The 15,478-nt window shown below is 39.1% G+C and overlaps 1 protein-coding gene across 9 annotated transcripts in view; it reads left to right on the top strand.

Annotated features, from left to right (window-relative positions):
* The window catches only part of Elf2 (E74 like ETS transcription factor 2), an 81,101-nt gene extending 68,618 nt beyond the window's left edge, over nucleotides 1–12,483 (top strand). For 5 of the 9 annotated variants that reach the window (XM_055596778.1, XM_055596776.1, XM_055596781.1 and 2 more), the window contains 6 exons: nucleotides 619–732; nucleotides 2,729–2,902; nucleotides 5,833–5,919; nucleotides 8,110–8,302; nucleotides 9,871–10,221; nucleotides 10,717–12,483. In XM_055596778.1, coding sequence (XP_055452753.1) covers nucleotides 619–732; nucleotides 2,729–2,902; nucleotides 5,833–5,919; nucleotides 8,110–8,302; nucleotides 9,871–10,221; nucleotides 10,717–11,338 — 1,541 coding nt within the window. In that variant the 3' untranslated portion in view covers nucleotides 11,339–12,483. The other 4 variants (XM_055596777.1, XM_055596780.1, XM_055596784.1 and 1 more) reach the window with 3 other exon arrangements.
* The last annotated feature ends 2,995 nt before the right edge of the window (nucleotides 12,484–15,478 follow it).

Raw genomic sequence — 15,478 nt, 5'->3', positions numbered from 1 at the left:
TGCCTGGAGGTTGTCCACTCATAGGAGACTACCTAAAAATTGAAGTAACTCCTTAGGCTAGCTTAGAACAAAGTGCTCCTGACTGACATCTGTTGGCTATTATATCACCCCCAGTATAGCGACAACACATATTACACAATTGACCTACAGGGTTATTGTTCTTCACCCAGCCTCGCTCCCTGTTCCCCAACCTGTGTGGATGGTTCCCTCTGTTAATATTGGTCATTAAAATGGATGCAGGTTTCATATTTCAGGGTTCTTTCTTTATTTTCTTTTGGTTAAGGTCTAGGAACTTTTCACTCATTTCTAGTTAGATTCGTTGGGGTTTTGGTTTTGAGGTATATATAGCTCAAATTCCAGTCCCTGCCTTAACTTTCCAAGTATTGGGATTATAAGCACGTGGCTTATACCTGGCACATTGGTTGCTTTTAAAATCAACATTCACGTACAGAATGTAGACATTAGCTTTACTATTGTTTATTACTTTCGTAAGTAGTTAATGAATCCTCAATGGCTTATTTAAAATTGTTCACGTGGACACTAGGTTTTACATATTCAGTAATATATTTTAAGTTGCTAGTGTTTTCCTTTTTAATTAAGAACTTCCCCTTTTCACAGTGGAAGCATCAGTTCACAGCAGTAATGCACACTGTACGGATAAGACAATTGAAGCTGCTGAAGCCTTGCTTCATATGGAATCTCCTACCTGCTTGAGGGATTCAAGAAGTCCTGGTATGTGAACTGCCCGTTTACTCACTGTCACATCGTTTCCTATTAGAAAGAGAGTGTTAATGCAAAGGAGTTATTGCTGGAGCTCTGATATCAGTAAGTGTTCCCGAAGTTCTAAAATCTTAAATGTTGTAGTTAATAAATAATGCAGAAAATGCCCACAATTTTTTATTCAACAGTTGTTTTTGCTGTCACGTTTATTTTCTTGATTCTGGGTAAATTGTAGGTAGCTGTTAAGTGTAGGACAAGGTGAGCCATTTGCTTCCTATAACCTTTCAGTCCTTTATTCACTGATTGACAGACAGTAACTACATGAAACTGGCCATGGTGAAGAGGAAAAGAAATTTATTTCATAATCCTTTTAGTTTGTGAGATGGGGTTTCTTTTTTTTTTTTTTTTTCTCCTTGTAGTCTGGTTTTAATAGTGGTGTTATACTAATTTGATTTTGTCCTAATTTTAATTCATTGTGCAGGAATTTAGAATAAGTTGCTAAGAGTAGCCATCTTTAAAAAGTTGTTTTATGTGTATGGATGTTTGCCTGCGTATATATATGTGCATGCCTGATACCCATGGGTGCCAGATGAAGATAGGATCCCAGGGAATGGAGTTACAGATGGCTTCTAAGCTGCCATGGAGATGTTGGGAATTGTATGCTAGTCCTGGAAGGGCAGCCAGTGCTCTTAAATGCTGAGCTATCTTTCCAGTCCTTTAACCATCTTTTTAATTGGTTTAGAAATCCAGTGCATTGTTCAAGGGATATAAGAAGTAAGCTGTGGCCTTGTTGGGTTATATATTAATCTGTGTTAGGATACAGTATCTGGATCCAATTTGAAATAGAAATGTGGTGTCCTGGTTATTCATGCATATGTGCTAGAAGTTGAAGCAACATTATTGTATGTGATAGAATGAATACCAAATAGCAATTTGTATGTACTATTATTGACCTAAAATGGTATCCAAATGGCCTAAAATGAAGTTATTTCTTTTTTCTTTTTTTTTTCCTTTTTTCATATTTTAAAATGAAATATAACTGTGTACTTTGCACTAAGCTTACATTTATACATTTTAAAATTTTATAGCATGTCTTGTATTCCCCAGTTAATAAATAATGGCAGATACCAGCAATGAAAGTAATTTTAAAGGACTATTGTTTCCAAATTTTCTCTGTCAAAATTATGTAAATTGTTGGGGGCTGGAGAGATGGCTCAGATGTTTCGAGCACTGATTTTTCTTCCAGAGGACCCAGGTTCAAATCCCAGCACCTACATGGCAGCTTACAACTGTCTGTAATTCTAGTATCTGACACCCTCATGTAGACATACATGCAGGTAAAGCACCAATGCACAAAAACAAAAACAAAAACAAAAAAAAGTAAAATGTTTAACGTTTAAAGGGAGTTGAAGAAACAATTCCAGAGGACCTGGGTTTGGTTTCCAGTCCCTCATGGTAACTCGAGTTCTAGAGGATCCAATGCCCCCTTCTGGCCTCTGTAGGCACTAGGCACACAAGTACAATGTCAGGAAAACATTCATACACATAAAATAAAAATAATATTTTAAGTACCTAAGAAAAAAGAAAAAGTAGAAGTACATAAAAAGGAGCCAGGCATGGTGTCATACACCTTTAATCCCAGCTTTTAATTCCAGTACTCTGGAAACAGAGGCAGGAGAATTTCTGTGAGTTCAAGGCTAGCTTGGTTTACAAAGTGAGTTTAGGTCAGCCAAGGCTAATACACAGATAAACCCTGTGTCAAAAAATAAACCAAAAAGTACCTAAAAGTATGAGAAAGAGGTTGGCTTCACAATGGTTGTTCTTAGACTTTTTAACTTTTGTATTTTAGATAGTTTTAGATATTTAGTAACTTGATTTTTCAGGCACAAGTTTTTATCTTGCTTTGAATAATTCTTTTGTAAACCTTGCTTCTTCAAAATATTGAGCTATCCACATAGGAAACTATAATAGGGGTGGGAAATTTTAATTTTTCAACTTTTTTTTATAGTGGAAGTGTTTGTCCCTCCTTGTATATCAACTCCAGAGTTTATCCATGCTGCGATGAGGCCAGATGTCATTACAGAGACTGTAGTGGAGGTGTCAACTGAAGAATCTGAACCAATGGATGCCTCGCCTATTCCTACATCACCAGACAGTCACGAACCAATGAAAAAGAAAAAAGGTTGAGTATATTTATCAATTGTGAGAAATCTTCCCATTGTATGCTTCTGTTGGTTTGTTTATTTGGTTTTTGATTTTTCAAAAGACCCTAGCTGTAACCCTAGGTGTCCTGGAACACACCCCTACAAAGTAACATTCATGGTCTTATGTTTTCTTTTTTTGTGGATAGTGTTTAAAAAAAAATAAGTTAGACATGGTAGGCAAATTTTTTTTAATCTAAAATGTTTTTTTTAAACAAACCAGTAAGAATCAATCAATCTATCTCTATATATATCTCAAAGCAAAAAGCTCACACAAAAAAACTGGAGTCTGTTTTGTGTTGGCCAGCTATTCTGGGCATAGGGTGGATCTACCCTGGACTAATTGATATAAGGTGGGCAGATTGTTGAAGAAAGTGAAGTTGGAGGTTCACGAGGACTACGAATCTCTCTGTTTCTTTCTTTTGGTTTTTCGAGGCAGGGTTTCTCTGTGTAGCCTTGGGTGTCCTGGATTCACTTTGTGTACTAGACTGCCCTTGAACTCAGAGATCCACCTGCAGGCGTGTGCCACCATGCCCAGCTGTAAATCTTTTTCTTTCAAGCCAAATACATCCTTTTATTTTTTTCTTTCTTCCTCCTCTTGACCTCAAGCCCTTCTTTCCTTTCCTACTTTTCCTCTCTTCTCCCCTGTGCTACTACCTTCTTATACTGTTTTCTTATCTTCCTTCCTCTGCCTTCCCTTTCCTTCCCCAGACTTCCAGTAGAAGTCCACCTGCCTTTGCCTTCCAAGTGCTGGGATTAAAAGTCTGATTTTTTTTTTTTTTCTTTAGAGAAAAAGAAGGGGTGGAAACTGAATAGATAGCCTAGAAGTTAAGAGCACTGGTTGGTCTTCCAGATTCTATTCCTAGCACCCATGTGACTGTTCACAGCTGCCTGTAAATATAGTCCAGGGATCTGAAGAACAACTGCCTTTAAGTCTAGTTTCATGGGGTTTGATGCCCTCTTCTGGGCACCAGGCATGAAAAGTGGTCCAGAGACATAATGTGCAAGTACAACAATTGTACATGTTAAACACAAAAACACAAACATCTAAGCTCTAGGACATCAATCCCTTTCATTATACTCATAATGGCTATCATCAAGAGAACAGAGTGGACATGGTGCTCATGCCTGTGATCCTAGCACAAAGGAGGCTAAGACAGGATCGTTGAAAGCTGAGTTGCCAGGCCAGCCTGAGATGCAGTATAAGACCCTATTTTAAAAAAATAAAATAAAAAAACAAGCTAGGCAGTGGTGGCACATTTCAGCACTCAGGAGACTCCAGGTTTTCATCTAGTCTGGTCTACATAGTAAGTTTCAAGACAGCCAGGGCTACATAGAGAGACCTTGTCTTGAAAAACACAGGAAAAAAGACAAGGGCTGATGAGATGGCTTAGCATGTAAAGGGGCTGACTTGCCAACAAGTCCCACAACCCAAGTTCAGTCCCTGGAGTTCACGTGGTAGAGGGAAAGAACTGGCTCTTACACATTGCTCTCTGGTGTCCACATGTTAGTTTATGCTGTCTGGGAGGCAAAGCCAGAATGCTATTATCTATGTGGTTTTGTGACTATTACATTTGAAACCTACAATCCTTAATTTCTTAAAGTTACTTTTAATTGTGATGTGTGCCTACCATGGTGCATATACGGAGATCAGAGGGAAACAGAGTTGGTTCCCTTCTACCTCTAAGTTAATTGTGGGGGATTAGGCTCAGGGTGTTGTGCTTGCACATACAGCCATGCTACCTTGCCAGCACCCTAACCTTGTTTGTTCTGAGGAGCAGTGTAACTCCTTTTACATACTCCCTTGCTAGTCTGTCTTTGCCACATGGCAGAGGTAACAGACAGATGAGAATGTCATAGGCATCTTTTAGACATAATCACCAGAAAAAAGTATGTTGTGTCATTATATTTTATTTTTTTAAACCTACAGTGTATCTGCAAGTTGACAAGGGGAAATTTAAACACTTTTGCTTAAAATTCTGATGAACTGTCTGGCTCACAATGTAAGCAAAGGTTTCCTTTGTTCATTTGAGCTTAAAGGACTTAAGAGGATCAGACCCTCTGCAGTCTATAGGTGAAATTGCTATTCACTGGGGGAAGAAAGGGAGAGTATGATCAAAGTGTATTCTATGCATGTGAGGAGTTCAAGAAGTAATAAAAGTATTGTATTAAAAACTTTCTGATGGTCTGGTATGTTGGCACACATGTTTATTCCTAGCACTTGGGAGGCAGAGGCAGGAGGATCTCTGTGAGTGCAAGGCTAGCCTGGTTTACATAGTGAGCTCCAGGACATCAGTACAAAAATTTAGCAGATTGAGGCTGTCTCTGGCCATATAATACAAGTTATAGAAGTTCCTGACTTACTTTGTACAGTCAAATGTCTACCAACTGTTTATTTAAATTTTCAGGAGTGTTTAATGCTCTTTCAAGCAACTTTCATATTCTCTAAGTCTTGTTGGGTGAGGGAAAGGTGCTCCGTGTATTCTAGGCAAATGCTCTACCACTGAGCTACACCTCCAGCAGCACTGAGTAGGTTGGCTTATAAACTCACTATGTGGTACATACTGATTTCAGCCTTCCTTCTTAGGTTTTCATAGGTGTGTATCACCACACCTCCTTGGTGCTGAGTAGTTTTTTTTGTTTGTTTGTTTTTTGTTTTGTTTTGTTTTGTTTTGTGTTTTGAAACAAGGTTTTTCTGTGTAGCCTTGACTGTCCTAGACTTGCTTTATAGACCAGGCTGGCCATGAACTCATAGAGATCCTCCTGTCTCTGCTTCCCTGAGTGCTAGGATTACAGGTGTGTGCCAGCGTGCCCAGCTGGCACTGAATATTTTAATGTGCACATTAGTGTTTAGCTTAGATTCTAATTATTTCTGTTTTCAGCTTGTGATTTCTTTATCTTATTTTTTCAGTTGGCCGCAAACCAAAGACCCAGCAGTCACCAGTTTCCAATGGGTCTCCTGAGTTAGGAATCAAGAAGAAGTCCAGAGAAGGAAAAGGTAATTTTTGGAGGGTCATTTTGGAAGTGAAATTCCCACCTCCTTTTTTTGTTTGTTTTTTAAATGACATTTTTGCAGTTATAAGAAAGATGTGCATATGGGAGTACTATCTCTCAGTATTTCTTAATCAGGGGTGGACCAGCATTATGGAGAGTTCTTATCAAATAGCTATGCCTCAAAGAGATTGAACAGTCATATTTGGTTATGTCCATAGGGCAGTGCAAACCGTTGTTTTTAGGGACCATGTTTTAGAGGACATTTGTATATTGCACTTTTCCTCACATTTAGCCACTTTAATAGAAGAGACTGTACTCATTCATTTATTTGTGTGGCTGTGGAAGCTAGGTAACAATCTGAGAGCAGCAGCTCTGTTCTGTTCAGGCCTAGGGATTGAGCTCAGGTCATCAGTCTTGGCAACAGGGTCTGTTACTTAAGCTACCTCTTTGTGTATGGCTTTTGTACCTCTGGTACATATTTTTCTGTCTTTCAAGACAGGGTTTCTCTATATATCTGTGGCTGTCCTAGAACTTGCTCTGTAGGCCAGGCAGGCCTCAAACTCGAGATTTGCCTGCTTCTGCCTCCTGAGAGCTAGGAACATAGGCGTGTGCCACCACTGCCTGGCTGATTTTTTTCTTTCTTTTCTTTTCTTTTTCTTTTTTTTTGTGTTTTTTTTTTTTTTTTTTTTTTTTTTTTTTTTTTTTTTTTTTTTTGTTTGTTTGTTTGTTTGTTTGTTTTTTAAAGATCTCCTGGAATTGGAGTTACAGGCAGTTCTGAGAGCTGGGAACTGATCCTCTACCAAAGGTCCTCTGCAAAAGAAGTCAGTGTTCTTAACCACTCAGCCATCTCTTTAGACTCAAGTGTAGATATTTTGTTTTGCAGAAATATTTTAGTATTTTTCTCATTTTTTATATTTTTAGCACTATGATCCAGGACTAACATAGTTATATTTTATAAATATGTGCCTAGTTCAGTAGTTCATCTTCCTACTTTTGTTCCATTTAGGAACTCATATCTTAAGAGCTGGAGCATAAATAAGCATGTCTAATTGACCTATACATTTATATTGAAGTGATTTATGATTTGATTTGTTATGTTCTGTGTATATTTTGTAGAAAAGATGGGACATTTTTAACAGATCTGGCAAAGAAGGCAGTAATTTATGTGATAGTCTACATTCACTAGCAGTTCAGAGTATAAGAGTTTCTCAAGGGTTGGGGCAGCATGCAGACAGTATCCCACAGTTCAGACCTACTGGTTAATCAAAGAAAATTTTTCTTACAAAAAGATCCTGATTGATGTACCAATCATTATGGCACATACCTACTATGCCAGCACTGGGGAGTTAGAGGCTAGACCATTAGAAGTCCAAGGCCAGCCTGGGCTATGAAACCCTGCCTCACTACTAATGACAACATAGCTGGTTAGTGAATTTAAGCTCCCAGAATAATGACTGATGTGACTCAAAATAATATTTTACACATACTTAGGACATATAGCTAGTCTCTTTTCTGACTAGCTCATAACTTAAAATAACCCATTTTACTAATGTGTATTTTTTCACGTGCCTAGTTACCTGTTACTCAGGTACTATCCGTCTGTCCTCACATCTTGCTAGTGAATATCATGTACCTGGTTCTATCCCAGAGTTCTTTCTGCCTGCCGGTTGTCCTACCTCCTATTTCCATCCTGAGCTATAGCCATCAGAGTTATTATTGACAGGTGAAGTTTTTATACTGACACAAGATACTCTTTCAACATGTACCAGTTATTTTATTCAGAGTTCAAATACGTCTAAATTAAGAAATTTGATTTTGTTAAATTCAGATGAGCATTGTATTGTACTGAGCTTTGTGCCACTGCCATTACTGAAACTGAAGCCTTGGGCACAGGACACAGGACAATATAGAATTTAAGGCCTCTACCAGCTTTCTTTTGGAAAAGCATACATCTTAAGAATAGGCATGTAGTTTGGGCATGGCATACACCTTTAATCCCAGCTCTCGGGAGGCAGACAAGGCCAGGCAAGTTTCAGGTGTGGCAAGGCCGCATAGTGAGACCTTGTCTTAAAAAAGAAGTAGCAAATAAGTATATTTAGGATTTTTTTTCTTGTAAATACAAATATTTTATTTGAAAATCATGTTAATGAATTTCAAATTAATGCCTGTCATTGTTTTTGCTTTGTTTTTAAAGGAAACACAACCTATCTGTGGGAGTTTCTTCTAGATTTGCTTCAAGATAAAAATACCTGTCCCAGGTATATTAAATGGACTCAGCGAGAAAAAGGCATATTTAAACTTGTGGACTCAAAGGCTGTCTCAAAGCTTTGGGGCAAGCATAAGAACAAGCCAGACATGAACTATGAAACTATGGGGCGAGCTTTGAGGTGAGAATGAACATGGGCCTTTAAAACATGGGGTTTAAGTAGAACTTAAATGTCTCTTCAAGATTGTCTGTTAATTATTTGAAGAAAAACTTTAAAAAATAAATCCCTTGATGTAACTTAAAATTTTGGTGACAAGTTTAGAAGAATTTCTTAGATTTGGAAATAGATAGGGAAAGAGAAGTTTGGTCTACATACCTAAAATTTCAACATTGGAAAATCCATATTTATAGGAAATGTGATTCTCCATTTAGGACTGTTCCAGAATAGAAATTGTTATATTGTAGGCCATTTAAAAAGTTAAACCCCGACTTGGCTGTAGTGTCACATGCCTTGTAATCAATCATAGTATTTGGGAATTGAGGATAGGAGGATAAGGAGTTCAAAGTCATCCTCCTTAAAATAGTAAGTTTGAAGCCAGCCTGGGCTACAATGAGATCCTGTAAGAACCCGAAATGAAATATATTTTCCAAAGTTTATTTCCTCTTAGATCCTGCGAATGTTGTGATTTAATCTTGAAAATGAAAAAAAAAAAAATTGTTGGGTTTGAGAAATCTATTAAATCCCAATGTACACATTATAATATATATATATATACATTTGAGACAGCTCTTCCAGGCTGGCGTGGAGCTTATATTGACAAGCTGGCTTTAAACTTGCATCAGTTTGCCTATTTCTGCTTCCCAGTGCTGGGATTTCAGGCATAAGCCACATGGTATTTTATGTGACAGTGTTCACATATTCCACAGACTGCATCTCTACTACACATGGCTAAGGTGATTATTCCATAAAGTCAGGTTGGTTTTATAACAAATTAGAGCTCCTTGTGTTATCAGTAAAGTATTATTATTATTTAGGTTGAGCTTTTCTTCAGAGAGAGAAGACGGTGTGCACGGTGACTCCTGCTGTGACTTCATCACGTGGGAGGTGGAGGAAGGGTCATGTAGAGCCGGAAGCGTCTGAGCTCTCTAGAAAGAGGCAGTGGGTGTGCTGGGTAGATGGCTGGGCAGTAGAGCACTTTTCCCTCAGTAGGAGTTTGTTTCTAGGCTCAGTTCTCGCTGCTACAGCTGTTTGTACATGTCAGGCTCACAGAGCTGTATTAGCTACTTGTCGTTGATGTTACAAAAGCTGTGTAAGGAAGCATGGAGAACTCACAGTGGTAGGACTCATATCACATGCCTAGTCAGACAACAGAGATAAATGCTGCTGCTTAGCTTGCCTTTTCCTCTTTTTATTTGGTCTGAGACTCCAGGTCATAGGACACTGCTGCCCACAGTTATGTTGTGTCTTCCCACTTTGATTACCCCAATCTAGACAAACCCAGAGAATTATCTCCTAAGTGCCACTAGATCTGTCAAATTGACAGTCAGTATTAACCACCCAGGAGCCTGTGGTATGACATACCAACTTCATCTCTACAACAGATCTGTAATCTTACGAGTAGTTCAAGTTGAAGGAGCTCTCATCTACAGGAATAAGTAATATAAGTTTCTGTCAGCTGTGTGCTGTGTGAGGTTTTACTGGGGAAGGCGATGGTACAGTTGATTAATTTAGTCATTTTTCCTTGACAGATACTACTACCAAAGAGGAATTCTTGCAAAGGTTGAAGGACAGAGGCTTGTCTATCAGTTCAAGGATATGCCCAAAAACATAGTGGTCATTGATGATGACAAAAGTGAGACCTGCAGTGAAGACTTGGCAGCAGCTACTGATGAAAAATCATTAGAACGAGTGTCACTGTCTGCAGAAAGTCTCCTTAAAGCAGCAACTTCTGTCCGTGGTGGGAAAAACTCATCTCCTGTGAACTGCTCCAGAGCAGAGAAGGGTGTGGCTAGAGTTATGAACATCACTTCCCCTGCTCACGATGCTTCATCCAGGTCTCCCACCACCACAGCATCGGTGTCCACAGCAGCAGCTCCAAGGTGAGGAAGAAAGTATTAACTGTAGCATAGTGTTTTGTGTTTTAAATGCTCCTTGGAACAAAGGAACAGTCCTTGTTTAATCTATATTAGCCAACATTATATGAACACTTTAAAAAGTTGCTGGGTCTTTTAAAATATACTTTTGGCTGTATATAGTGGAATTCACCTATAGTCCTAAATACTGTGGAGGTTGAGGCAGGAGAATCACAAGCTCAAGGCCTGCCTGTGCTTGAGTGAGTTTTAAGCTAGCAGTGAGTTAGCAAGGCCTTGTCTCAGAAAGCTGGGGATATAGCTCAATGGTAGAAAACCTTGTTAGCATGCAGGAGACCTTAGGCCCAATCCCCAAGAGGAAGCGAGAGATTTTTTTTTCTTTCTTTCTTCTAAACTTCATTGGGAGCACTGGTTTTATGCTTTTGGATTTGTATTTACTTTTAAACAGGCAATTCATTTTCCAACTTAGTACGAAATATTACCAGCTTGTTTTTAATCCATCAGGACAGTTCGTGTGGCGATGCAAGTTCCTGTGGTAATGACATCACTGGGTCAAAAGATTTCAACTGTGGCAGTTCAGTCAGTCAACGCTGGCACACCATTAATAACCAGCACCAGTCCAGCTACAGCCAGCTCTCCAAAAGTGGTCATCCAGACAGTCCCAACTGTGATGCCTACCTCCACTGAAAATGGAGACAGAATCACCATGCAGCCTGCCAAGATTATCACCATCCCTGCTACACAGCTTGCACAGTGTCAACTACAGACAAAGTCAAATCTGACTGGATCAGGAAGCATTAACATTGTTGGAACCCCACTGGCTGTGAGAGCCCTTACCCCTGTTTCCATAGCCCATGGTACACCTGTAATGAGACTATCTGTGCCTGCTCAGCAGGCTTCTGGCCAGACTCCTCCTCCTCGAGTTATCAGTGCGGTCATAAAAGGGCCAGAGGTTAAATCAGAAGCCAAAAAGCAGGAACATGATGTGAAAACATTGCAGCTGGTAGAGGAAAAGGGGGCAGACGGGAACAAGACAGTAACCCACGTAGTGGTTGTCAGTGCGCCTTCTGCTATTGCCCTGCCTGTGACTATGAAAACTGAAGGGCTAGTGACATGTGAGAAATAGACAAGCTCCGCCAGGGACTTCAGACTTAAGTGTTGTACTGGCAGACATTTTGCAAGGGAAGTCATCAAGAAAAGTCGGGAGGACTGTAAACAACTAACTGTGCATATAAGAAAGCAATCAGACTTACTGGAAACGTACCTATCCCATGTTTCAGTGGGAAGTGAACTACACATGGAGATGCTGACAGAAAACTGCCTCTTAAAGTAGAAACAACTGAACCCTCAATAAGAAAAGAGACTGAAAGGGACCAAGTGGCTCACTACAATGTCAAGTTACACTAAGAGTTGGAACACTAACACCTGTAAGAGGTTACATAGTTTTCAGTGGGGCGGGGTTTGGGATGGGTGATCTCATTGTTACATATAGCAATTTTTGATGCATTTTATATGCATACCAGCATATTATTACTGTGTTCGCACAGTATTCACTTAACTGGTGCTATGTGAAGACTCTGCTAATATAGGTATTCTAGAATGTGAACTGAGTGGATCCAAAAGCTTCAAGAGGATAGCAAAAAGATCTAGTGCGCTTTTTATGTTGGTTTTGTTTTATTTTTTGATTTTGAATATATATATATATACATATATATGTATATATCATATAGCTTCAGCCGTTTTAAAACAAAGGCCTTAGACTAATTTTCAGTTTTCTTTCTTGAAATAAGCTAAAGGCTTGTTTGTGTAAAGCTTTTTTTATTAAAAGAAAAATTTTAAAAATCTTGTACCTAGCACAGTATTGTTATAGAATTTACATGTAACATTTTCTATGGTAGTTTAAGTCTGTCGGTTTCTTAATTGTGAGGAAGTAACAGTTGGCTCTGGCCCTTTACTGTAACATGCCTGTACCGCTCAAGCCAGCCCTGCGGTCTGCACAGACGCGTCATCAGTCCTCCTATCAGTTGACATTCAAGCTCAGCATGAACTGCCAGGTAGCTCTAATACCTGGTGCTTGTTTCCTTTCTCATTCTTTTTCCTTCTTTTGTCCCTTTTTTCTTTTTTAGTTGACGTTTAAGAGGGAAAGTACCAGTGTTCAGATTTGAACTATAATAGTTTGTATATTCAACATTTGAAGTATATTCTATTTTGTTGTACTCTTGTTTCAAAGTGTATTCAAGTAGGTTTTCTGAAATATAGAAGTGAAATTTATCTTGTGGTTTTGGTCTCTGGTATTTTCACAATGCTTAAAAGCCAGTACAGGGTGTCGTTTTAGTTAAGCAATAGAAGTCCAGTGTTTTGTTAATTACTACATGAAGAAATGCTTTTCTGGTTTTGCCTCATATAAATATTTGGCAACTATCTGCACATATCCATTTTCCTTATAACTATAATCACATACTTACCAAATATAGTGCTCTAGTTGGCCACACCTAGTAGATTTATGTACTGAAGCACTTTCAGCACTGGTGGTGGATTGCTTGCCTGGCATGTGCAAGCCCCGGGTTTGTCCTGGCACTTCACAAACACACTGAGTCACTCTCAGTCAGACTATTTGTTTTTCCATCAGATCCTTTCTAGAAAACTAGCCTTTACAGATGAAGCCTGGGGTACCAGAGAATCACACAAATTTCTTTAGCGTCATATCCTCTACATCTTAAGATTTTTTTTTTTTTCACAGTGAAGAAGTTGTCTGTCTTTTTAGAAATTTAGATGAATTGTTTAATATTTTGGGGGCTTTGTATGTTTAACACAACGCTACTTATAGCAGCAAAGATTTTTTATAAAAGTTTTCTTTCTAACCTTTTTTAAAAAACTAAATTGATTTAAAAAATTATGTGTATGGTTGTTTTGTCTGCATGTATGGCTGTGTACACCTGTGTTCTGGTGCCCGAGAAAGCCAAAAGAGGGTGTCAAATCTACTGCAACTGGAGTTACACATGGTTGTGGGCTGCCCTTTGTGTTTTTGACTTGGTTTTCTGGAAGAGCAGCCAACACTCTTTGTTAACTGCTAAGCTGTCTCTCTGGGTCACGTCCCTTTTCTAATGGTACCATTCCATAAACTTATCTAATATTGCTTTTAAAAATAAGAGTCTACATTAATTTCTTACCCCTTTTGATAGGGGTAATTTGCCTCTTAAAACAGGTCCTAAATATTTCATCTTTCCAAATCAAAACTGTGCAGTTACCTTTTGGTCAGATCTTCCCTAAAACTCCTTTTTCAAAAGGCTATACATGCCCAGACCTTTTGAGTCCTGAGCCACACAGAGCATATACAGATCTTGGTTACCTTTGCTAACAGTAGTCTTAATAGCTAAAGGTGCTAAGTTTTAAGGAGGTACTACTTTCTTCTCTGTTCAAGTAGTTGGTTTGAATTCTTTTTTAAAAGCAATAGAAAAAGTTTCAAATAAATGCCTTATACCTGAACTTGGAATAAAGTCAGTGAGTGTAGTGTGTCCAGCATTTTTGGAGAAAAGCCGTAAGATCATGGCTTGATGCCTTTTCCAGCCTTTCTGGGCCTCTGCACTGTGGTGAACAGTCTGTGTTGACTCCTCAGGTGACTTTCCAATAGCAGCTCCAGCCTTCTCACCAGATGACCTTGTACATCTACAGAGACCCCTTGGCTGAACCCTTTGCTACAGAAGATCTCACTTTAGCAACCATGCTTGTCTCAAGGAGGTGCTTCCTATTCATCTCTTTCCTTCACACACCCTTGGCCCAATAGTGAAGGGACAGTCATTTAGTATTGTTTCTCCATCAGACCATTTATTTCTCAATGGGGAGCCTGCAGTGCTCATTGAAGTTCACCAATATCCCAGTTTTGAAATCAAACACAATGTGAAAAAACAAAAGTCAGTGTGTATATATGCACGAAGGAGATCAGATGAGGACAACGTTCAGAAGGCAGTTTCTCTCAAGTCATGAGGTTTAGTTTTAAGTTTAGTTTTAACTTTTCTCAACAGCCTCATAAAATTTTTATATTTAATTTACTTCTATGTGCCTGCATGTATGATTGTGTACCACATGTATGAGGTGCCTGTGGAACTGGAGTTAAAAGTTTTAAGCTGCCATGTATAGGTGCTGGGAATCAAACCTGGGACCTCTCAAGAACAGCAAGTGCTCTTATCCTGTGAGCTGTTTCTCCAGCCCCTTACTTTCAGCCTCCTCTCTCCCATCTTGTCTTAGTTTGCTTATGGAAGTCAATTTGGTTTTCCATGACATGCCTCTGGCTAATTCTCAGGTTTTTTTTTTTTTTTTTTTTTTTTTTTACTTCCAACAAAAGCTTTCTCTGTAGAGCTTATCAGTGTTGTAAGAATGAAAGGTGTTAAATGTGTGCCACACAAGCAGACACTGCTAAATGTTTATTAACATGAGTTCATTGTTAAGAGCTGTTCTTCAGATAGTTGAGCATGTTTTTTCCTACTAAATCTTTGTCTGGACTAGATATAAGTCTTAGATCATCTTATCTAAATGCCATATTACAGCTATTCCTGAGTGCTGGATTAAACTGTTCCCTAGTACTAACAGCCCATAACTTCTGCCAGGGATCTCTAGGCTGTCTCAGATACCTTAAGTCATTCTGTCATAGCTAGCCATTCTCCCAGTCCTATAGATGGGGTCTTCTGCACACTGGCTTTCTCTCCAATTAAGGTCTAGCTATCATCTATGTAGTCCAGGTTGCCAGAAAATTCATCATCCCCTGCCTCTAGCCTAGGTGTGTCAAAAGCCAACATAAACAAAAGTGGATTTCATTATACTATTGTGATTGCTTTAAATTCAATAGTTATCTTGCCCACCTGCCTGGTCCCTTTGGTAGTGAGTGTCCCAACTACCCAGGCACACATTTTCTTGAGACATCCTATTTATGGCATCTCCACCTCATTTTTTAGTTTTCTTACTGGACAGGAGTTAAGAAACATCAAAACAAGCCAGGCACTTCTTTAATCCCAGCCTGTGGGAGGCAGGGGCAGGTGGAGCTCTGAGCGAAAGGGTAGTCTTGTGTATCAGTTGAGTCTAGGACAGCCAGGGCTACACAGAGAAACCCTGTCTGGAAAAATAAAACAAAAAGTCACATCAAAACAAAAATTCCCAAAATGGTCTTGGAAGCCTTATTCAGGTGGAGCAACGTCTACTCTGAGGCTGGGCACTGGAAAGTACAATGGGGCATGTTGGGAAGGAGAGCTAGAACAAATCTCTTAGAGAATCA

This window comes from Psammomys obesus, unplaced genomic scaffold (assembly GCF_907164565.1).
Source record: "Psammomys obesus unplaced genomic scaffold, mPsaObe1.curated_primary_1811, whole genome shotgun sequence".
Lineage (NCBI taxonomy): Eukaryota > Metazoa > Chordata > Mammalia > Rodentia > Muridae > Psammomys > Psammomys obesus.
This window is presented reverse-complemented; position numbering and strand designations above follow the sequence as displayed.